A 24,098-nucleotide genomic window follows, 5' to 3' on the forward strand; every position below is an offset into this window, starting at 1 on the left:
ATCCAGACACAATGCGGTGTCTCCCTTCTCATTCCTTTGTTAGTGGAGGTCTGTCCGCAGACGGAGCAGCCTGCTGTCAAACCCCAAAACTCAGTATTGCCCTCTTCTCTGCCACCCAACTTCTCCATTATGTGCCATTGTTCTGTGGCACTTGCCCAACAGCTAGGTGTACTGCTATGTCAAAACAAGAAGAACTTCTTTTCTTCAAACAAAGGGCATGAAAAGACTGAATACAAGTAAGCTAGATAGTAATATAAGTTATAGTAACGCCTACTCAAATTCTGGCCAAAAGCATGGGCTGGTACATGTTGCCAAAAGTCAATTTCCTCCACTCTAGATGCTTTAAGTGTGAAGGGGCTCTCATGTAAGCTGCTGCTGATAGTTTCTGAGAAATGTCTCCTGGAATTAGGCTCAACTAATGCCACACACGCACCAGTTACTGGGGCTTCAAATTTAACAATAATTGCCACAGTCAGAATTTGACCTGAAAACCATAACTCATCTCAGCAATAAACTAGTTGACAGGGGTTAACAACCTTTATGCACCTACTAATATAAAAATCAGGTCAGTATACTCTGGCATAGCAATGACACCAAAGCAGTCAAAGGTAAGACAAAAGAAAAAAGGTTAATGAAAAACAACGCTTAATATAAAATATGGAAAGTGAGATTCCAGACAGACTTTGAAACCACAACAAAACTAGATTTTTAGAGTGAACCTATTTCTTGCTAGTTAGTGACTAAACATCACTAACAAGCCTTGCAGGCTGTGTCCTGTTTCCCTTTGGAGAGTTCTGGTTCACAGCAGGAAAACATATGAACAGCTGAAAATGTGCATTGCTGGAGCATTGGTTGCAAATGGTCATGCCAAGTATTATCTCCCATGATTGGAGGGCCAAATAAAAACAGTGAGACCTTTATTGAAGGGTACTCAAAACTGGACTACAGACGAAATAGCACTGTTGATTTTCTGGCAGTGACATGACAGCCAGCCAGATAAACAATACATGATAGTTTACTGTAGCCTACATATACAACACACACTGACTCTAGAGGCTTAATGTGCTGTATGCAGTCAACAGTGACAAAACTTAAGAGGTCAAACCCAGTATCAAAGTTTGTGAAAGTTAATGTTTTATATTACATTAAATGTAATATAAAACAAATTAGCATGTGCATATAGGTAGGTATGTGTGTGTCTGTCTGTATATGCTCCACACAATCTCTCTGGACAAACAGACACATTTACATTTTCCTGATAAATGTAGCAAGCAGTATGTCGTTTAATTAGACCTACTGTAAAGATACTAGCCCTCTCCCCAAAACACATTCTCTCAAGCGTGTTTACCACATCCGACAGGCAGCAAGTAAGTTAGCTGTTTCAGTCAGAGGAAAGAGGTCGGCAACAGTCATCATGCAGTCAGGTCAGGGGGGCGCTGCAGCTCCGTTAGTTCCTGAGCTATAGCTAACAAGCTAGCCTGTTAGCCAGAACAATCAAATAGAGCAACTCAAAGCGTGCTACTAGACAGAAATAGCGCAATGCCCCGGTACCGCCACCAAATGTGGTCGTGTGTTCGTTAAATATGTTGATTTTTACCTGTAATTCGGCCCGCTCCACCTCCCATTGTGCTCTCTCCACTTCGAAACGGGCCCATTCGTGCTGCAGGAAGTGCAAGATCCCCGGGATACTGTATTGCGCCCTAGCCGCCTCCCCAGCGTCGCCATCGGGCAGCGGTCCTTTCCCACCGCCGGGTAAAATAGAGTTGTTATTATTGTTGAAGAACACGCCGGGCCCCGCCTGTTCGTCCATGGCCGGGCTCGGTGGAAAGGTCTGTCTGTTCTGTCGCTGATTCGAGTTACTAGATACCAACGGAAGGGCAGAGACCATTCGACGGCGCTCCGTCTCCTCGGCTCCGGGGAATGAACTCACTTTCTGACAGCTAGCTGTCATTGAATGACGTCAGTGACGACGGCCACGCCCACAGCATGTTGGTTGGGTACGCTCGATTTGTGTCACCACGGCTCTCCGGAGGGAGAGACTCCCCTTGCCGTTTCTACCAGAAAGGAAACTCCACTTGCGTATGCTGTCCCGGATCCCATATCGTTCGTCATCTCCCAGGCTCCGTACAGTCTTTCGCTAAAACGGTGCGGGCAAATACAGAGCCACAAGACAGGCATCTTGCTGGACCATTAGGCCGGCAGAGAAAGGGAATAGCACACTGAGGTTAAAGCAACTTTATTGACAAATCTCAAAAAGCCTAAAGGAGTGGAATATTACATAGGGCCATCTGAGCAGATGTGTCATCATATCATTGCAGGTGATGATCACTTACTGCTGTTCATGTAGCTGTTACAGATGCACAGTTATGGATAAGAGCCTCAAAAAATAACTATAAGCAACATAAGCATGAGATTTAGTACTCAGATTTTTAACAGCAGACGATTCCTTGCTTTTTCAAGGAGAATTATGACAATTTCTCAATAAAAACAATTTGAAAGCTTGATACATTTAATATTCAGAGAATTTAATACAATCTCATTCTGCACTCATGAAGATCAAAGGTTTGTCTAGAACAGTGGTTCTCAACCTTTTTGGTTCGTGAAACAAGCAAAAATTAGAGAACAAGCATAAGAAAATGGACAAGATGTACAGTTTCTGCTTATCCTAAAAATCATCTCACAACCCCCCAAAATTTTCTCACGACACCTGGCAGGTCCCAACTGAGAACCTCTGGTCTAGAACATACCTTAACAACAAGCCATCTCAAAAGAAAAACAGCAGCAGCATCAATCAACTAAAGCAATTCTCTGAAAGCAGACCCTAAGGCCTGCTCATCCAGGAAACAAGCTCCATTAAAAAAAGACATGCATGATTGAATGTCGAAAGAAGAAAAAAAAAAAGACTCAAGTGGTTTGCGATTCTTATGGTTATGCAAAATCATAGAGAAGAATGGTACACTGTACATCAAAAATTGGAGAGTGAGGAATGATGAGAAGACAAAAAAGAAAGGATCAGGAAAAAAGACAAACAAATCCTGAAAAAACCATTAGATTGTGTCCCTTTACATATGTGCATCAAGTTGAAATTACATTCAAACAATGACATCAAAATTTCCTACAGAAGATTTTTTTAAGTGAACATTCAAAGACCCTTTGATGATATTTACATAATTGTCTCCTTGACTTCAAGGAAACAGAGTACTCATCCATCCAAAACAAAGATGAGTTGTAGAATAAATAAATACATTTAAGAGACTGTAGCTGATATAGACATGACCTAAGGTATTCTTTTAAACCAAAAAAACAACATTGAATTAGGTTGAGTGTGTGTACATTTCTGGAGCGTTTAGAAGAAGCTCGTCTTGAGTTTGATGGTTGGTGCAGCTTGCACAGCGGGCTGAGCTTGCCTGGCTGCAGCTTTGGCTTTGCTGCTGGCCTGGTTGGCCCGAATGGCAGATTCCAGGCGGGTTTTAAGCTCAGGTGCTGCTCCAATTACAGTCTTGAAGGCAGCTGGATAGAGGGGGCCAATCCGCATTAAGTTCTGAAGGGCAAAATCATGCAGGCCTTTGGAGACTTGGGGCGCAGAGGAGATGGCATTTTCATCCAAAAGGTAGGAGATCAGAGTTGGTACAAGAACAGCCAGCAGCTGCACCCCTATTGAACACATCAGAGGAATCAGAACAAATAAGAGAGATGATTAAAACAGCGATGCTAATTAAAAGTTCAGTAAAGCTGAAAGGGTCGGGCGAGTTCAACTGTACTGAACACAGATGAACCTTGAGGCCACAAATACAACCCAGTGCTCCCAGCAAAGTTACACTAGGCACCAATTGAAAAGAGCCAGTTGTTAGCAAAGCACCCATACACCATGTTATGAATGTACCTCAGAAAAGGAGAAAAAGAACAACAAAACCACACAAATATTTGACAGGACAGTTCTGACATAAACATCTCAAAAATGATTCCTCTATATACATGTGTTTGAGTATATATACAAAGTTCCTTGAAAAGGCAGATAGATAACCAATTTTGGATACATTCAGGCAAGGTAGGAGAAAGAGGGAAAAAGGAACTCATCAGATCTCCAAGCACAACAGACTGCTTAACAGCCTAATTATTAGTCCATGAATAAAGCTCAGGCTTGCATCTGAAAATTAATACCACCAATATGTGGCCCAGAACAACAAATGGTTCACAAATCAGACATGTTTGATATAAAGCTTACAGATAAGTGATTCCAGAAGCTGCTTAAACACAAAATGTGCCTCAACTACAAATACCACAGTTTAATATAGCATAAACAGAGTTAAATACTTAGTGAAGCTGTACTTACGGTTCTGCTCTTCACCCATCCCCACCAGGTTCTCCAGAACCCTGATGCCCTCCTGCACAGCCTGCAGCTCAGCAGCAGTCCCTGGCCGGCTCCGCTCCACTGCCTTTAGCTTCTCCACCATGAGCGGAGCCAGAGCGTGGATGTAGGGAGTAGACAGCGCACGGCTGGAGTGCTGAAACACTGACAACAGCAACTGGTAACACCGGGCCTGAACCTGTGGCAAAAAAACAATAAACTCTGTCACTTAACCACCTTGGCCACACACTTCTACAATGTCTAATGGACTATTTTTTGTCAGGTGAGTAAAATATGTCTGGGGTGAAGTTGTCATGCTTCATCTGTGTCTGTATAGGCACCCACCCAGGGATCACTTGAGTTGAGGCCATTTCGGAAGCGGTCCATGCAGCCCTTCTGCAGGACGGTTACTCCTACAACCTCGTTGCTGCCAGATAGCAGGAAGAGCGTGATGGCTGTCAACATACTGACCTCATCCATGTCAGGCCTGGACTCATCTAAAGAAATATACAAACAAGCAAACGCATTGTCAATTTTTAATACTAGTAATGAATACTTATGTGATACTTTATTCTCTTTTCACTTGCCCCCTCCACAGGGAGGTCAGAGGTCAGGGTCAGATAGAGAACAGCACTCCTGCTGGTAGGGGCTTTAAACCAGGGGCTCGAAACCAGGTTCACTAGTTCAAGGGTGCTCTACTTACCCAATATGCCACTCCGCTGCCCAAAGTAAGTACTAATCATGTATGAAATATGAGTGCATTTGCTCACCTGGCTGTGAGTCCTCCAGCACCGAGGCCAGGCTGCTCCTCACCAGGCCAGTCCACTGTGCCTGAGTGCTCTCCACCCTGGCCAGCGGGGAGGTGATGATGGTCTTGATGCCCTGCAGGGCGGCTGACACGGGCAGAGGCACAGAGTCGGCGGTCTTAACCGCTGTTTCCCTCAGTACCCCGGTGATTAGGAACAGCACAGTAGGTAGGATGGTCATACTTCCTGTAAAGGCAAAAAGAAACATGAGAAAACTGGGTTACCATTTCGCAGCGAACACCACATTGCTATGCTAATAATATTCATCCTTATTCCTAATCTCTCACAAATGGATATAGCAATTTATAATACCATCTGAGCGCTGAAAGGCACATCTATGCCTAGACAGAAACCATTAAAAAAAAGAGATGGATAAAGAGGATATAGAGTCAAACTGCATTTGCAGTTTGACTTTGTTGTTAAAATTCTAGTAAACCAAAGCAGGGCCAGCTTTGTCAGTGAGATTAAGGGTTGAATTTCTCATTAGCATGCACAAAACAGAACAGCATGGCAGGCTAATTACTATAGAAAGGATCAGAGTCAGGATTGGGTCAGAGTCTTAGTATCAATGTGTGCTGTGCTTGTACGGACTGTATGAAAAGGGACTTTGCTTTTGTGTATGCCCATGTTTCCCATTTTGCAAGGGGTGTGTGTGTAGCTGCAGTTTGGTGTAGGCCTCACCAGCTGGGGAGCAGAGCGAGGGCAGCTCTGCCAGGATGGAGACTGTGTTTGCCACCAGGCGGGCGCTCTCTTCGGGTAGACGCTGGGGCCTGAGTGGCGCATGGCTGGGCGACTCCTTGACCCGTGTATTGAGTTGCGGCAGGTGGCGTACCAGGATGAACACCAGCAGCTCCATGGCCGCAAACACCAGGGACTTGCCTGGCAGGAGTTCCCCTGTGTCTCCTCCCTCCCCTAGGGTGGACTGAGAGTCCTTCTCTCCTCCTTCCTCTTTGCCTAAGGGGAATAACATAGTTTAGCAACCTAGATCAATGGTGATAACCATATAACTGCAACAACTCAACTATATGCATGTACTGTATATATGTGCATATTGAACACTAGTTTGCTTAGTCATCTTCCAGATATAGCAAAACATGTGAGTCACTATGTGAGTGTGTGTTTTGAGAGTATAACAATGTTTCAGTGTGTCATGTAATGTAAAACAAGGCTGAGTATGTGAGATGTGTTAGTTCCTGACCCTGACTGGTCCTCTGCTGCCGCAGATGGTCCAGAGCGGCCTTGATGGTCTCCTGTACTACAGCAGTGACCTGGAGCTGTACAGCCGGTGGGTCTCGGGTCAACAGCAGCCTGTGGAGCACATTCAGCAGCTCCACGGCCAACAGCTACGGCACAAAGAACAATATTCAATAACACCACTCTGAAACACTAGGAGTGTGAACGGTCTCTCTCTCTCTCTGCCTTGACATTCATAGTGTGAATCCATTAAGCTTCTACAGGTCAAATCCATTTAATGCCCTACACTCCATAATACTCATCTGTTCTGGCCTACTGCCAACAAGCCCACACAGACGACCAAGAGTTCATGAGAGGAGTAAAGGGGAAAATGTAAACGGAGAGATGGAGACAAGCGGCATAACCTTTGCAAAATCATACACATTACTGATGCAGCTATAGCGCACTTGTTCCCACCCTCTCTCCAGAACATGCTGCATAACAATCAGCCTTCCTCTGAAGCTTGAACTTATAAAACTCATATGCCAGTCTTTCTTCCTTATATCTGTAACTTCTCTACTTTCTGATTTGTGCCTTTACCTGGTCCTCTGCGATATGGATCTTAGCACAAGGAGAGTCCAGCAGAGTGCACAAGGCCTGCAGGCAGGACATCACATGTTCAATGGGCTCCTCGGGCCGAGGGAAGCACAGAAACTCAATGCTGACACCTGGGAGACAGAACACAAAAATGCACTTAGGGCGTGTTACCACTATTCTGCTTTTTTCAAACTGACACTGCCTTTTCACCATGGGGAGTGGCTGCGATGTGAATGGAAAGCAGTCGCTTCATTCCATCTTGCTCCTTTTTAGGCAGAGCGGAGCGGTTTCTAAAGTTGAGAAAAGTTTAATTTTTTAGAGGAGTGCATGGGCTGCATTTTTTATGAGCTGACCAATCACAACAAAGAGGATGTGCGGTTTGAAGCTACATAGGCAGTTAATAGGCTCTTCATCACCAGAGCCAGAGCAGGCGGTCTTCTCTTCGCTATGGTCAAACAAAATACACAAGAAGTGGTGAGTACTACATTCACATACCAGGAGGTAGCACAGTGATTTTCGAACTGTAGTGGCTAAGTCAACACATGCATTAAATATGTTGTTCAGTGATTCTCTTAGTTATAACACTGTGCCACCACAGCACTTTGGTGTCAACAGGTGGAGTTTTTACAGTCAGCATAGCTTTGCTTACTCCAATCACTTACAGCTCCACCCCACCCATCCATCTCAGCACCTAGAAAGCGTTAGCACATTTGTTTCAACAAAAAAAAGGCAAATAGTTTGAACACACCCTGCAGATAGTGAAAAGACAAAAACAGAGCAACATAATATTCTAAACCATAGGTAATGTGCGTCTCTTTACCCAACATTAGATGCATCCTGTCTTTGACCAGCTCTTCAAAACTCTTGGAGGTGGAGGAGGCTCCCTGGGGGAGGCCAGGCGCCCTGGAGGGAGCAGAAGGGGGCTCTTCAGACTCCTCGCCTGCTCCGAACCCAGTGCTGCGCAGCCACAGGGCCACAGCGTGCAGGACGGGGGCCCAGGAGCTGCGGTAGTGGAGCCGTGCTGTGTCGATGGTCTCTGGGGTATAGAATGCCCCACCTGAACACAGACACACAAGAGTGGGAAACGACTTGAAGAGCAAATGACTTGCAAATGTATATTACATTTTGTACAAATGCAGCACATCCACTAATGTAGACTCACTGTGTTCTGAACACATTCTCTTACATGGTAAATAAAAAAAATAAAACTTTCAGGCCATCTGTAAATTTTGTATCTATCAGCTAAGTTCAGTTTTCTCAATTTCTTGATTTTCAAACCAAGGTGGGAGGAGAAGCATTCACCAAAGTGTGAGACTATTGAGTGGGCAGAGTTGTGCTGTGGTAAACTCTAACTTGTTAATTATTTCTTAAAAACAATACAACCCATCTGATGTTTTGTTACATACATCTTCTAGATATGAAGTGAAGTAAAATAAACATGAAACTTTCAAATTTGACAATAAGTTCCCCAGGACACGTTCGGCAATGTGCTGGAATAACTGATCCGATCTGAAAGATGGGCTGTAAGACAGTACTCCAAGGACAGGAAGGTCTTGTTTTTGTTGACATTTTCTCAAAAACTACTGGTCCAAATCGCATTGATCAAAGCTTTTTTTTTTATGTCTGGAGTAGCTCTCAGGAGAAACCATTGGCAACAAAAATTCTAGGGCCAAAAACTAGAGCAGAGAACTCCAAAACTAGTGCTTGAAGTGGGCTACATCCCCATGTTCTGTTCGCAACATTGTGAGACTACATTATATCATGTATATGCAGGGATGTGATCAAGAACACAAATAAAACAGGGAAAAGGTAGGAAGACAGTAACCTCTCATTAGAAATGAGTGGGAGTTCTAAAATCAGTGTTCAGTGTTTGGGATGACATGGAATCGGTGTTGTACCGTCAGGGGGCAGCTGACTGGAGAACTCAGCAGGTAGAGTGAGCAGAGCGTAGTCTCGGAGCATGGCCAGCCACAGGCGGCTGAGGGACGGCAGCTCTGGCTGCACCAGGGTGATGAGGCTGTCAGGCGGAAGCACATCTGCTCCCAGATCCTCCTCATCTTCGTCATCCTCTGCACTCCGCACCGGTTTGGCCGGCTTAGACTCTGCCTCTTTCTTGATCTTCATAGCCACCACATACACCTGAGAGAGAAAGCCAGCGTCTGTAGTCGGCTTTATTCTATACATCGTTTGCACTATTGTAGATATGGGACAGTATCCTAGGCAGGAGCCAACAGGGTCTTCGTTCTCACCTCAGCCCATGCCTTGAGTACAGCCAGTTTCTCCATAGTGGTGGCACTCTCACTGTACAGCTGGCTGGAGGAGCCCTTCCCAGCCTGCACCTTGTCCAGAGAGGACACCAGCAGGTTGTGGACTCTCCGCAGGTCATTGAGGTCACTGACTACGCCGCTGCCAATCCACGTACTACACACCTGTAGTCACACAAATGGGTCAGGGTGGGAGATGGCAATACTAACTGATGATTTACAGCACCCACAGCCTTTCAGTACTATTACATGTCTTACATCTCTTGAAAGAAACTAAAAATCATCGTGACATAATAGAATGCTCAAGGTTGATTAGCCATCATAAATGCCATCAAAGGGGGGGTCAAAGAACAGCTATTATTAAAAAGGACTGACATCTTACGGCTGCAGTCATTTACAAGATTACCTCCTTCCGAGGAGAACCTGTATTAGGGTGGGCATAAATCTCACTGGCCAAGGGCAGGGATCTGATGGAGCGTTTTTAAAAGGGAGTTACAAATGTGTACACACTGATGCAATGCCCTTAACAATAAACCTTGAGAAGGCTACCTGTTTGTGTATTGACTGGCCCCTTGTTTATTTACACTTTTCAGAGGGATACGTGACCTTGTAGTTCTGTAGGTAGGTAGGCTATTTAATCCTGTTGTACTGATGTATGTTAGCTTTTATCAACCCCCAGATATAAAGCAAATTGCCACTCAGGGATATAAGGGCTTCTCTTTACTAAAGAGAATGAGTCATTCTTACAGCAGAGAAGAGAAAAAAAAAAACAGGGATCAAGCTTCTCCCCGTTTAGATAGAACTGAGATAACCTCAGCTGGTAATGAAAATGCTCAGCCAGAGACAGAGAGGGATGTCAAAGAGAGAAGTGTTTTTAAAAATGTTGCCGACAGCCATATTTGTTGTTTCCCCCTGTCATTCATCTTCCACATAAGTCAAAGAGCATTAAGTCAGAGATTCAACACTGCTGGGTTCTAAGGGGAAGATGACTCACTATGCAGAGGCAATTAGCTGCCTTCACAGTAGCAATGCTACATAGGGCTCTTTAGTAGTATGAGTGTTATGGTACAAACAAACAGAGCTGGGTGCTACTGAAATAGCACCTCTACAGAGTACTAACAGAGCACACCTAAAACAAAGCTATTGAGTCCATGGTATGAACATTACAGTACAAACAAGGGCAGCTGATTCCAATTTAGTTGGTACAGAAAAACATTTTACTAAAACTTTGTGAACAAATCAGGATGTCTTACCTGGCATGCCTTAGCTGTTATGTCAGACGGTGTATCAGGTGAAAAAGCTGGTCTGAGGGCAGCTCCAACCTACATGCATACATGATTACCAGCACAAAATGAATGTCTATTTATTTAATAAACACTGCAATAGGGCTCAAAATTGCTATATTTTTTTTTTCGCGACTGATAGTCATTTGTCCAATGAATAAATAGTCTACTTCTTTAAATTTTTTAGACGCCATGTCACTATTGATCTTGGACTTTTGTGTCATGATGCAATTTGATAGGTTTGTGACAGACTCACATTGGCCTGGTATTGTTCCAAGATAACATGCCCGGGGAACTCAGGCTCTGGCACGGAGGCAAACTTCTTAATGATGTCCTCCAGGGCCTGCAGGCCAGCCATCCTCAACTGGTTACTGTGGTCTGTGGCTGCCATGAAGGCCATGCGGATCAGGTCAGACAAATGGAGCACCAACAGGTCACCTGGACAGACAGAGATGGGAAGGAAGCCAGTAGGGATTATGTGAGAAACAGAGATATGCACTGACCAGAAGGAAGGGGACTTCAGGTGCGGCCACACTGATCTGTCAGAAAGCAAATAGATTTTCATTAATTACAGCCTTCCTCCGAGGCTCTCGGTGTTCACCACCACCCCCCCCCCCTCCCGAAAAAAACTAGGAACGCTTCTTCAATTCTAATTGACTGGCAACTTGGTTAAACCTTCTGTCCGTCAAAACGGATGCTAATCTGACGGCGATGGACACGTCACCTCTCATTAAAAATGAATTGAAAATAACGTATACAGACAGACACAACGGATCAGTATGGCCGCCCCGTCACGGTTTAGAGTTTCAGTGTATACTTGCAGTGACTCAAAAGAAACCAAACATCAACCCTGAGGCTTAGATTTAATTGAGTTTTAGCTGAAGTGCACCTTTCAAGGGATTAGGTGGATGCATCAGCATGCAGACCAACCATCCACTCAACCCCTGTCACTAAATTTGGCTTAGCTGCTACCAGGACTGAAGACTGATGCCTAATCACTACTTTGTGCTCAGACTGTCCGGCCAGTAGAACATTTCCTTCTTTAAGAGAAGCTTATATAAACACTGGGCTCCTCTATCTGTCACAGTGAAAAATCCCTCCGTCCTTTGCTTACTCATCTCTAGCTTTGTTCCATCGTTACATAAAAGCACACTTCAACAGCTGACATAAGACATACAAACTCATACAAAAACTCTGAACTAAGTGAAATAAATTTTTAATTCACTTTTCCAGCATCATCAGCAGCCTGTGCCAACCAAATATCTGTTTTTGTTGGTTAGCAGCACTTTCCGCATATGTAAGCGATTGTATTGTTGCTACATGACTTCAGAAAATCCATTTGAAGCACAGCATTTTGTAAATGTTTAAATATTTTTAAATTTGATTGTGTTGAGGGCTAAAAACACGCTCAGCTCTCAGTGCTCGTGTGAATGCACAATCAAAAAGAAAAGAAGCCAGTGCTGACAAGAGATCCCTGATGGCCTGAATCAATCACAAATCCTCAAGTGAAATCTAAGCCGCTCTGTTTGGCAGTATGTGGTGAGTGGTACCTTTGGGGTTCTTGGCTTTTGTAGAGCGGGCAGCAGCCAGGTCAAAGTGTGCTTTGTCTACGTTCTCACACAACAAGATGATGCGGCACAAGCAGTCGGCAGCAAACACCCGCGTCACCCAGCGCGGTGCCACAGAGGGCTTGGACTTGTCATCTTCGCCCAGAGCTGTAAACATGATGTCATCGTCCATCTCGTCTTTCTTCTCAGAGTCTTCCTCGTCCTTCCCCACCTCAAACGTGACAGCTCCTCCAACTTCTGCAAAGAGTAGGTTGGCAAGTTCATTATACAAGGATTTAAAAGATTGTGAGGGCGCAAGAACACAAAATGTGTATGTAGTAATGCTGGGGTAGTATCAGTATCACAGCTCAAGTCCAAAGTGTAAAATGTTTTGCACCTCACCGTCCGTGCCGGCCTTTGCATCTGCATTACTACACAGGCTGGACAGATAATGTGAATGATGTTCAATTGGGAATGTGCTATCTTTCCCACAGTTGTATCTTTCACACATTGTATCGTGTTGCAGAGTCACCTGTAGTGGCTGCCAGGACATCCTTGCAGAGTTTCAGCCAGTGCGAGAGCTTTTCCACAGCAAGAGAGGAGAGCATGTGGCCCAGTGTGTCATGGATGTCAGAACACAGCTTCCTGTCTGTCTCCCGATCCAGCATGCCAAACAGAACCCCCTCTAGACCCGTCTCTGTGATGTTCAGATCTGGACCAGGGACAAAATCAACAGAGTCACTGTCACATTGTTCCGTTTAGAAGTCGTGACTATACAGAGAACGTCCTTGTCAGCTTATACTCACTGATAGCGGTGTTGTCCTTGCTGTCTCCAGCCCTCTTCGCCAGGCTCATGGCGTACTCGCACACCTCAGCAGCCTCTCTCTGGGCAAGCTGCCTCAGACAGGCCACAGCGGCACGACGCAGCAACAGGTGAGAGCTGCACAGGTGCACCTGGAGGGATCCACAGCACAACAACTCTTAAAAGATCATGACAGACCACAAATATGTGTAGCCTGAAATGCTGCTGCACGCACTTTGTCAGCCACTCATGTATATCACAACATCCATAAGCATTGATAACCATGATTACTGAGGCGTCTTACACAGAGACAAGGCACCAAGCTGGACAGGTTGACATGGCGGGGAGCGAACATGTGCAGCTGTTGCAGACAGGAGATGGCAGCTGCCTGCACCAGGGAGTCGGAGTGGTCCTGCATGATGGCGCAACCAACCAGGCATGACGAGCGGATGGTAGAGATAGTGGCACCGTTCCCTGGCAAACACACCGACAGAGATTAGGCAGAGAGACAAAAAGAGATAGCATTTTCAGCAGTCAGAGGATTTATGTCTCCAAGTCTTGACGGTGGATATAAATGGATTACACTGACACCTGCTGGGAGGGGAAGGGCATATTACATTTACAGGTCTTAGCAAAATATCTATACAGCCAACTGGTACAGTCGCAGTGATGCAAGGAACTTTGTGATTTTGTTACCCTGTAGTTCTGGTCCCACGGTGGTGATGAGGGCTCCCAGGCAGCGGCCCAAACACTGGTGCACCTCTGTGTGGGAGGGGGGCACAGTGAGGAGCAGGGTGAGCACCAGGGACAGGGTGGGTTCTACGTAGCCTCTGTACATGGGACCACTGGAGTCCACGATTAGAGCCAGAGAGTGCAGGGCCCACGTCTGGCAAAAAAGGGATGGAGAAAGTCTGAATTAGTATCGTCTAAAGCATGAGAGATACATTTAATGAGGCAAAGCTGTGTAGATCACATGCAACAAAAACAAAGCTGGTTGTGATTTTTTGTTTTCATTTCATTTTCACAATGAAACACAATAGACAAACAACATAGGTAGGCCCAAGAAAACGGAAATACATTCAAACAAAGGAGACAACAGAAAAGACAAAAATAGAAGACAATTCAAACCTTCATACCTTTCTTTCATTTCTCTCCCAACACACCCACAACCAATTCAGCTATGGGTGAATTTTACACCATTCTTTCTGAGTAATTCCACTTACCTGGACTTCGTGGGAGGATCCATCCTGGGCCAGAGCTAACAGGATGCTGACGCTGGTCTTCAAGTGTTGGCCTGAGCCAATTCCTCCAACATAACGATGCAGACAGCCTAGAGCCAGAGAATGGCCCGTCCTTGACACCACATCACGGGCTGACTTCAGCCTGAAGACAGAGGAGGAGAGGGGATGTGATGAAAGTCAAGGTTAAAGAGACATTTTAGAGACAGATTTAGTGAGTTTAATATGAGGACTATTTAATATGAGGAATATTTATTATGAGGACAGTGGAAGACTGAATCTATTGGAAATTGGAAATGTTGTGATTAAGTTGATTGTTTTAAAACTGTTCCCCTATTTCTGAAATTATCTATGACCTATTATGTAATGTTTCAATTGTTTTTCTGTCTGTAACTAAATATGTGGCTGCTCTTTTGACCAGGTCTCCCTTGTGAAAGAGAATCGTGATCTCAACAGAAACATCCTGGATAAATAAAGCATTAGGGTTAAAAAAGATAAATTCTAGAAAATACATTTATATACTACAGGATGTGACGACTTGCTTACTTGTCAAAGCTGTACTGTGCCATCCTGGCGATGAAGGTGGCCTCTCCAACCACCTGAGCCATCCTGCCCAGGGCCTCTCCAGCAGCACAGCGCAGGATGGGGTTGGGATTGTCCAGGGCTCCCATCACCAGGGCCAGGGCAGACTTACGCACCTCCTCAGGACCCAGAGTGCTCTTGTTCTCTGCCAGGCCCTTTGATTAGGAGAGAAGGAAGAAGAGAGACATTATTGCTCACTGTGCATTTCTGTCTAGAGACTCAGAGGAGGATATGAAACAGGTTTTTCTCACCTTGAGGGCACTAAGCACTGCAGTGAAGATGTTCAATTGGACTGCCTGCTGGCGAACTCCCTTTGCCTGCTTTATGCACTCTGCAAAGTGGTCCAGCATCTGCAGCCTGAATCACATACAAAGTCGGGTCAAATTTATTTCAAAAGTGCTTTTAAGAAACAGGCTTGACACAAAGAGATTTGCTGAGCAAAAATGGACATAAATACAGACCAAAACAATAAAGAACAAACGCAGTTGTTGATGTGTGGCAAATATCAAAAATATCCTACAGCAACTTTCTACAGCATTAGGATTAAATAGCACATTCACCTGTGTTTGAAGGAGACATGGGGGAAGACCACACCGAATAGGGCCACTGAGGCGTCGATGACAGACACGCCCAAAGGGAGAGGCCCGGGGATGGCCTCGCCTACGGGGACTCGCAGGTAGATGGAGGAGGGATCATGTTCCAGAGCTCCACTGCCAGATGCACTGTTGGGTTGCAGCTAGATAGGAACCATCATAACAATATTATATTGTATAGTATAGTATTATATGTATAGTATATTTGGATTCTTCAGATGATTTTATGTTACCTGATCCTCTATGGACTTGTGGTCAGTCTCCTGTAGCCAGGAGCCCATGAGCACACTGTCATCATAGTGACAGAGGGAACGCAGCAAGGAGGTGGTGGTGTTGGCCGAGTTGTCAGTCAAAGTGAACTCGGCCACCAGCTCCCTCAGGAGGGCATTGAAGCTGCCTACACAAGAAGATTACAGGGTTTAAAAACACCTTCCGTGGGTGTTAACAACGTTCTGAGAAGAGCACGGACTGCAGAAACGACTGTATTACCTTCATATGTCTTGGGAGGCAAAAGGGCCAGGATGTCGTACAACCTCAGCCTCACCATAGCTGCACTGGCCTTCAGATGAGCACCATGGACCTTGATGATGGCAGGGACACTGACAAAAGGAGGAAACACAAAAAATGATATATCCATAACTTCTTTATTACTATATCTGAAATGTAATCAGGACACCACAAAAACACAAAATTCTGAAGGAAAAATAGTTATCTCCCATTAGAAATTAATGGGATTTGTGTGTTCAAAAATCCTGTACACAAACCCTGTACTGTACATTATTATCTCAAGAACTTCAGCAAGTAGAAATTAACGTCCACTAAATAAAAAACACCCTCATACTCACTGAGACATCATGGTCATGGCACATTCGATGGGAGTCATCAACCTACGGATCACATCTTCTGTAAGCAGTTCTGGACAATGGGCCACAAAACTACGCATGGCTACAGAAGGGAGGAAGAGGAATGCTGGTCAGAAATGTGTACCATGACATTACAGAGCATGTGCAGATATGCAGGATGGTGTGTTTGTTTACCACACAGCGCCCCGGCTCGGCCCTCCAGGGTGACCTGCCAGGTGAAGGAGTCTCCTCTGGCCTTTTCCGCCTCCAGCTCCTTCTGGGAGCGAGGGAACACATTCCTCCACAGCAGCAGCATCTTGGGAAGGTGATAGCGCACCAGGGAGGGACCTGGGCACACAAAAGAAGGCACAAAGTGGTGGTCATGTTGGTGGTGAATGTTTGATGGTATTACTGACAAATCAAGGCCAAGGGATAAACAATGTCAGGGAGACTCACCCAGGGTCATGAGGGCCCCCAGCAGCAGCCACCCTGCCTGTGTGCGCTGCAGGGACAGTCGACTGTTCTGAGCGGCTGTCCGCAGGAGGTCCTCAGCTATACTCACCACCAGCTACAGGGAAGGAACCACATAGAACTCAATCATTAAAACTAACCAGGGGAATGACCAAGACTGGTAGGGCTACCCGAAGAGGAAAAAAATACCTATTTGAGTATACAGGAGAATGAACACCAACTAGAGCAATATCAAATGAACAGCCTGGGTATCATTACATTCTGAGGCTACAGACCTTGCCCTTGGTGTGGGGGATACCCAGTGGGCACTGGTGTACGCCTCCCAGTAGGGCAGCCATGGCGAAGCTGTAGCCGCTCACAGCCTCGGGGGAACTCTTAAGGTTGTTGATGCGCTCGGCACAGCGGTCCAGCAGTGGGGTCAACTGATAGGGCAGCGCCACGGCAACGCAACGCAGGCACCACGCAGCGGCCAAACGGGCCGCCATGCTCGGGTGGAGCAGCACCGAGGTCACGGTTTCCAGAAGTCCTGGGGAAGAGGACGTAGGATACGGTTTAGGCAGTGGAATTCAAAAAGAAAGAAGGTATGTGTTTACATTTAGACTGAATGTTGAGAATATTGTTTTAGACTCTCCTGGAAACCCGTTGACATCACTTACTCAAAGTGGGCGAACACACATGGAAAGAATATTATGTATTCCAACCAAAGAAAGAAGTCGGTTTAACCGTTTACATAGCAAATCAAATGTTTATACCAACTCTTTCATACCAAACAAAGTTACATTCGGAATAGGCTAGTCTATTCCATTTGAGGTGGTTAGATGAGGCATTGTTATTTTGATTAGGGCATTATTCTGATTATTGATGGATTATTAGGCTCCAGGTAAACCGAATTATGTTTACTGAAACTTTAGGGTATGAAAACAAAAATATGATATCCCATATGATATTGTGTGTGCCTCACCTATGGAAGGCTCCTGGATGAGCGGTGAGGCTGTGGCACTCAGACTGTGAACCAGACTGCCCAGCTCTTTGAGGGCGCACACCATAACATGCTGACTGGCAGAGACATCCGCTGCCCCTGCCTTGTTCTCTCCGCTGATGTCATTCACTACGGCCTCTGAACACACGAGTAGTAGTAGAAGAGAAGGAGACAAGAAGGATTTGTCAGCAGAAAACATAAAAATTGTCAAGTTGAACAAGATCCAAAACCTTGTCAACAAATGCAGCAAAGTGTTGACAAGTGATTACACATAACTAAACTCTGTGATAATAATAATATGCTAATAATCACACACAGCATGGTTGGATAAGGTGGCCTGCACTGAATCACAACTAAGATTGTGAATTTTCTCAAATATAATACAGTGTCATATTTCAAAAGTTAACCGTAATCCTCTGAAACTATTGCATAAAAGAGGCGTAATAACCCAACTGGCTGGCCACCTTAGCATCCATGTGCTGTTGTTACACATTATCAATCTGCAAAGCCCTGCACCTACAGAACTAGAAATCACACTACTATCTGCCACTTACACAGAACTCTGAGGATTTTTTTTCTCCACAAAACAAAAGTGCAAAATGTTGTTTTTATATCTCTATGAATTAATGGCTGTATTGGAAGATAAAAGTGACAAATAGAAAAATGTTTTTCATTTTCATTTCATTTTTTTCAATGTAACCCCAATTCAAATAAATGACTGTCAAACCTCACTACAAGTCAATATTCATGAATTGGAATCCTCAAAGCTCTAAAGGAGGCAACTGTTAGGTTTTATCTTAGAATGTGGCAGTAAATCTCAGAAAAAAACGAGGCAAGAGTAAAATGCAAGAAAGGAAAGAGAGATCGCGCTTAAGGAAAAGGTAAATGAAATGACTTTAAAAGTAATATGGTAACCGTTTCTCTAACTGCGGCAGTCATGTTGTTCCGCAGGGTTGCGGTTCTAGAGATCAAAGATTACAGGACGGCACACAGAGCAGAGAAGTCCCACTTCCATCATGGTTCCAGGAAGTATTATTCCCAATTATATTTAGCATACAGATTTCATTATCATTTCAAGTGGTTCCACAGATTCAGTAGGTCTGAAAAGCTACAAGCAGCAAGTATAGAGAGAACAGTAAAGAGCCCAGGACCGAGTTTTGAGGCAGGGACACCAACATCTTTTTCAAATGCTGTTCTAACATCGAGAAGTACAACATAAGAAGTGTTATGACATGGTTTTCCACAGCAAAGGTTTCAAAGGTTTCAAAGCAAATCACAGAGTAAGAATCATCGTTTTTGAAAGGAGACAAAGGTCATTCTAAAAATGATTGATGTGATGTACTGGGGGAAAACATGACATCATTTGGAGGAACTAAAATCAATAAAACTAAATGATGGATAAAACATCAGTACTTGCAAATATTATGTATTGCTGCTGAGGGGCAAAAATGGCTTGCATCTACTGAGTGTCAGTTGATTTAGTGGCACATGCAGCTTTTCTGCTTGTGTAAGCCATATGTTAACAGTCAGTGAGGCTTATGTTATCTGCCGCTTAGGGTTTGTAATGCGTTAATAGAATGTGAATAAACAGGCAAATAGCCATGTATACTATGCAAGCATGTGTAACTTAAATGTTGACTTGGCAATGGATAATGTTATAGCACCTGCTGTAAAACAGTTGAAGAAAAGAGGGGGGTGATCAAAAAGGAGCAAAAGCGAGCAAAAAAGCAGGGAAAGCAAGAAAAGCCATCTGCACACACAGCACAAGCAAACCATGCAAAAATCAGAAAAAGTATTAGAATGGTGATTTAAAAAGGAAAAAATGTAATAATGGATGAGTACTTACTCTGTAATGCTCTGAACCGTGATATTTCCCCCCCATCCTCCTTACCCACAGCCCTCATCTGTTTGCTGATAGCCTGGCAGATTTCCTTGCCCGCTGCAATCTGCGCTTTCTCTCCCAGCAAGCCGCCCAGGGTGGCGCGTAGCATGAAGGAGACACAGCGCCGCGAGTACACAGCCTCTACATGCGTCTGTGTGGCCCGTGGGTGAGACACTAGGTCCAAAACGTGGGACAGGAAAGTGGCAAAGTTGCGCTCCAGCCACTGACCACCAAGCGTAGTCACAAACACAACATAGGCCTGGGGAAGATGAATAAGGAGTGCAAATGGAGTTACTGAATCAGACAACGCTGCCTCAGATTCTTGTTATGTTTGACTGAGGGTGAATTTGCCTCACCTGCGTGATGCCCACCCGCACCTCCCTGCTGACAGAGCCACCCCCCTTAAGCATCTCGCCCCCGCTCTTCAGGAAGCCAGATCCACCACGCAGGAAGCCAGTGGCCATTAGTTCCAGCACCTCCTCTAGGGTGGCCCGCTTCACGTTCTGACGCATCACTAAGGACAGAGGATCGGGACCATTAGCTACGAGAGTGGTGAGCTCGTCTACTTAACATGAGTTGAAGCAACACAGTAGATCAAGTTTGCACATAAACTGTGCGACTTAAGAGACCCTCACCGGCTGCTTGTTTGGGCATCAGGGCAGTGGCCATGACTGTCCCCAACAGTTTGGATACTGCTACCCGAACCCCATAGTTGGAGCCTTCCAGGGCTTTGAAGCACAGCGTGGCCACGTTTTCTAGTTCTGTGGTCCACATGAATACTGCCTCATTCTGCAGCTCCAGCAGGCACTGCTCAGGCAGGAAGAATAAAGATGGCAACCGATTAGTAACATTTACATTATACATGCAAAAGAAAGTCTGAAACATTTCACACATACATCTTAAAAATTGATTATGCATACAGTAATATATTAATACACTGTTTATACCTACCCTTACAATATTCTGCCCCACTAAAGCCATATTATCAATGATGTGATCTATAAACAGGAAGTTGTCTTTCACAATAGAGAAGAACATTTGCACAACTCAACACATTTTTTACAGGGCTAGGTCAATATAAACGACATAAGAGCAAAAAGTCTGTTATGGTGGACCGTGCTTATTCTAGCATGGCTTAAGGGCAAAGTCAAGGCTAATCATTACTAACACAATGATCCCAACTAATCATCTGGTCCCTCCATCTTTATGAAAGCAGTGGGAAATGCAATCTCAGGTCTGGTGCAGAATCTCCAATAAAGGCTCAACAAATGATAAATGACAAATGTTGTTGTCAGAACAGTGAGTGACCATTCCAGCCTTGGTGATAAGGAACTGTTATCCTGGAAGACACTGTTGAACATGGATCATGGGATGAAGTGTGATCACTCCAAATCTTTCCAAAAAATCCAAAAATGGGTTCCAAATTATTCTAGAGAGGCAAATTACTATGTTTGACCAGATAATTGTATTTTCTAGAAAATGTTATATTAGGCTGTTGTTTATATTATTTTACCAGCACCTTAATTAAACTGAATGGCATAAGAACAGGGTACATTTTTGCTGGATTAGCTTCTGCAATATTCCACAAAACTGCTTGAGAGAAAGTTTGAACACTGAACTGAGCACTGAACATTACTCCCCTAAAGGCCACTGGATTGATTCCATACCAAGAAACAACCCCACCTTTCGAACCCTTCACTGGGGCGGGACTTTATATTAATGTCACATTTAGTTTGACCACACCCTGCACATCTAACATCTAATTCTTGAACAGTCCCATTAGACTTTCTCTGTAACCAACCTTTGCTACTGCGCAGCGCACTGCCATGGATCTGTCTGTGAGCAGGGAGCGGGCGTTCTTGTAGATATCCCTGTGACATGAAGCTGCAGCCCCACCCAGTCCGCTGAGCACCTTCTGCAGACTGAGGAGGATCTCCCCTCTGCCCTGGGACTACATCAACAAAGCAAAAGGAAAGGGGGAATTAGGAGGATTGACATATATGTCAAAGAAGGAGTTGCTGAATCATAAATCTTTCTAGCTATCCATTCCTGTTCCTATGTTCCAGTATCCACTGTGTAACCTATACATTCCTCCTAATTGACAGCTCAATGTTTGATTCTTAAACATACCTCTGCACTCTTTAATGCCTTCAAAAGATTGTTAATGGTATCTGGGAAGGAGCTTCCCAGCATCCTGCCCATCTTCTCATAAAAAGCCCCAACACATGCAACTGCAGCACTGCAAGAAAAGAGTTATCGGTGTTAGAATAAAGGTGGAAATCATAGAGGATTTTCAAAAAAAAAAAAAAAAATTCAATTTCTGATACGCATAATGTTTTTATCAGTAATAGAGAAGCAATATTCTGATGAGGATTAAAACATTTTTTTTTAACCTCATAACATAGAACTGCCATAACTCTTCTTCCATTTATTGTCAGCCAATCAGTCATGGCACTCAAGTCTCCCTTGAGAAGTGGGAACTCTCAGTATTTAATGTTTAGACTGGCTTTTATGTAATGTTTCTCATGAGTTGTTGTGCTTTTGTTTATTTAATTCTACCATTTCTTTCACGATGCTTCTTTCAATTATTTTTATTACTTCCACCTGTGAGGTTTGTTGGTTTGTTAGCAAGAAGGATGATCAGGATCTGGGATTTCCACCATTGGACAATTACTATTTTTAGCCATAACTATTGCAATGCATTCACATGCTGGTGGGAAGGTGCAACATCTGGGACTTCTGAGAAGTCGGCTGCTAATGCCAGTATTGCATTCATGTGCTACTTAGTCCAAAAATGAAGCCCGAAAGACGAATGATAAACAAACATAAACTGTTACAGAGGCTGCAGCTTTGCAAATTGTTCAGTGCTGGCGGTTTTCACCAAGTGTCTTGTAGCGTTCAATATGCTTTGGTTTTATTTTGACTGTAAAATACTTATTTTTTAATGATACGTACAGTAACAACAGCGATAATAATCTCCATCATGCACTAAATTCAAGTCCAGGGCTTACAGCACATTATCGTGTATACCAAAACACTGCAGGTCATAACTGATGTGGTCTCATCCACTGCTAGTGTCCATTAGTGCCAGCAAGAAACACCACACATAATCTGCTCACACACACTTAATCCCCCTTTTTAAACACAAAATGACATTCTGCAGATTAACATTTGGCTTTACTACTAATACCCTTGAGGATGGGCATATATACCCAAAACTCTGACAGCCATGTTGAGCAGCTTATAACATAACGCAAATGTGTATGATCTTAAATGTAGTGTATATTATAATATACAAGCTATACAGAACATCAACCTGAAATTAGAGCTACTAGCCTATGAAAATACACATGGATGTGATAAATGGGAGCTCACAGTTTTGTTGGCAAGTATGCAGGTGTGTCATCCTTGCTTTTGATGATGTCATTGCACTTATCCAAAGTCTGGAAGACTGTGAAGGTGTCACCGATGCTGTAGAGGGTAGCAAGGTTTTTGGCCAGCAGTTTTCTTGTTGGGGGTCCAGGAGCACTGCTGATCAGTCCTGTCAACTGCTCCACCAGCTTCTTCTGCTTCTCCTTCACATCCACCTTCCATTCAAACACAAAACTAAGTTATAAACTGTGTAGCATAAACATTGAACACCTACTTAGCACACAATGTCCAAATCTGAACAGTCACCTTATTTGCTGCCACAAGGACTTTATCCAAGAAGCGGAGCCATTCGAAGATGAAGACGGGCCTCTTTGCCTCAGTGATCTGGGCCAAGGCATCCTCGTTGAGCAGCAGACTATGAGCCAGCTCCATGGTGAGGACCCAGCAACAACCAACAGCTATAGAGAGTCAGGGATCTTCTGTCACTGCCGTATGATGATACAACCTCGCCTCTGTAATGTGATATCAGGGGGCATGTCTTGTCAGTAAATGTTCCTCTTAAATCAGCACTTTCTTGCAATCAGATTATCACCTAGAAAACAGGAAAATAGCTTTAGCTAGTTTAGCTGCCAAAGGTCTGAGGCTTTTTTACACTTACATTTACAGTCTGTCACTCACTAGTCAGGTTTGTGGAAGCTGTACAGTGGATGGGCCCACTAGAACTGAGCTGTCATTGTTGTGATAGCCTTTAAATGTATGTTTAATGGTCGCAGTGTATCTGCTAAAAACTAAAATATCAAAACTGGGTATCGTTAACGTCCGATGTACTGTGTTGACAGCTGCCTGCCTCCAGCTGTGTTGGTGCGGTTGATAGGCGAGCTGGTTAGCAACCTGACGTTAGCTAGTTTCTACGAGCAACAAGCTAAACTCTGGCTACCGCTCCACAGACTCTCGTCCGCATTCAACATCATCTAGCAAACATTTTTAAAACATTTAGCTGCTGAAAAAACTGCTCAGAAACAATAGCCACCTGGAGTTTGGGATATATGTAATTTGAACATCCTACCTGTCTTTCGCTAACCCAGGATGAATGACGACGTATCATTGAGTATTGGAGGTGTCGCATTAAAATATGTCCGATGGGAAACAAATAAATAGATTATTAAATTATTTACGGAAAATGTAGCGTGATATCTTTTGTATTGCATATTCCAATTATTTGTCTGCGGTAATATGCAATTGTTTGTTCTGAAATAATTTATATATGTTATCGTCAAAAGCCCAGGAACTATGCACCTATTGCATAGCTTGGAGCTACT

At 44.2% G+C, this 24,098-nt stretch overlaps 2 protein-coding genes across 3 annotated transcripts in view; both read right to left on the reverse strand.

Moving 5' to 3' along the window:
- The window catches only part of strn (striatin, calmodulin binding protein), a 28,031-nt gene extending 26,127 nt beyond the window's left edge, over nucleotides 1–1,904 (reverse strand). For both annotated transcript variants that reach the window (XM_071534633.1, XM_071534624.1), the window contains exon 1: nucleotides 1,598–1,904. In XM_071534633.1, the coding sequence (XP_071390734.1) occupies nucleotides 1,598–1,888 (291 nt within the window). In that variant the 5' untranslated portion in view covers nucleotides 1,889–1,904. The remainder of the gene's footprint in view (nucleotides 1–1,597) is intronic.
- Nucleotides 1,905–2,226: 322 nt separating this feature from the next.
- heatr5b (HEAT repeat containing 5B) lies at nucleotides 2,227–23,896 on the reverse strand. Its single transcript, XM_071534673.1, has 36 exons — nucleotides 23,846–23,896; nucleotides 23,086–23,291; nucleotides 22,783–22,994; nucleotides 21,538–21,646; nucleotides 21,209–21,358; nucleotides 20,043–20,214; nucleotides 19,764–19,921; nucleotides 19,417–19,666; nucleotides 17,508–17,663; nucleotides 16,822–17,072; nucleotides 16,532–16,643; nucleotides 16,271–16,423; nucleotides 16,079–16,178; nucleotides 15,723–15,832; nucleotides 15,467–15,630; nucleotides 15,201–15,376; nucleotides 14,892–14,997; nucleotides 14,605–14,795; nucleotides 14,044–14,203; nucleotides 13,517–13,706; nucleotides 13,125–13,294; nucleotides 12,829–12,972; nucleotides 12,551–12,755; nucleotides 12,022–12,276; nucleotides 10,728–10,909; nucleotides 10,442–10,510; nucleotides 9,174–9,353; nucleotides 8,823–9,063; nucleotides 7,745–7,981; nucleotides 6,928–7,055; nucleotides 6,359–6,497; nucleotides 5,836–6,108; nucleotides 5,119–5,340; nucleotides 4,694–4,845; nucleotides 4,334–4,547; nucleotides 2,227–3,654 (listed from the first exon to the last, which is right to left on the reverse strand). Exons 2-36 carry the CDS (start codon nucleotides 23,209–23,211, stop codon nucleotides 3,347–3,349), a joined length of 6,165 nt encoding a protein of 2,054 aa, XP_071390774.1. The 5' UTR covers nucleotides 23,212–23,291; nucleotides 23,846–23,896; the 3' UTR covers nucleotides 2,227–3,346.
- Between the last annotated feature and the right edge of the window lie 202 nt (nucleotides 23,897–24,098).

This window comes from Centroberyx affinis, unplaced genomic scaffold (assembly GCF_046629955.1).
Source record: "Centroberyx affinis isolate AG114_WGS23_722 - 3 ecotype Tasmania unplaced genomic scaffold, CSIRO-AGI_Caff_v1 ptg000171l_1, whole genome shotgun sequence".
In the NCBI taxonomy this organism is placed as follows: Eukaryota; Metazoa; Chordata; class Actinopteri; order Beryciformes; family Berycidae; genus Centroberyx; species Centroberyx affinis.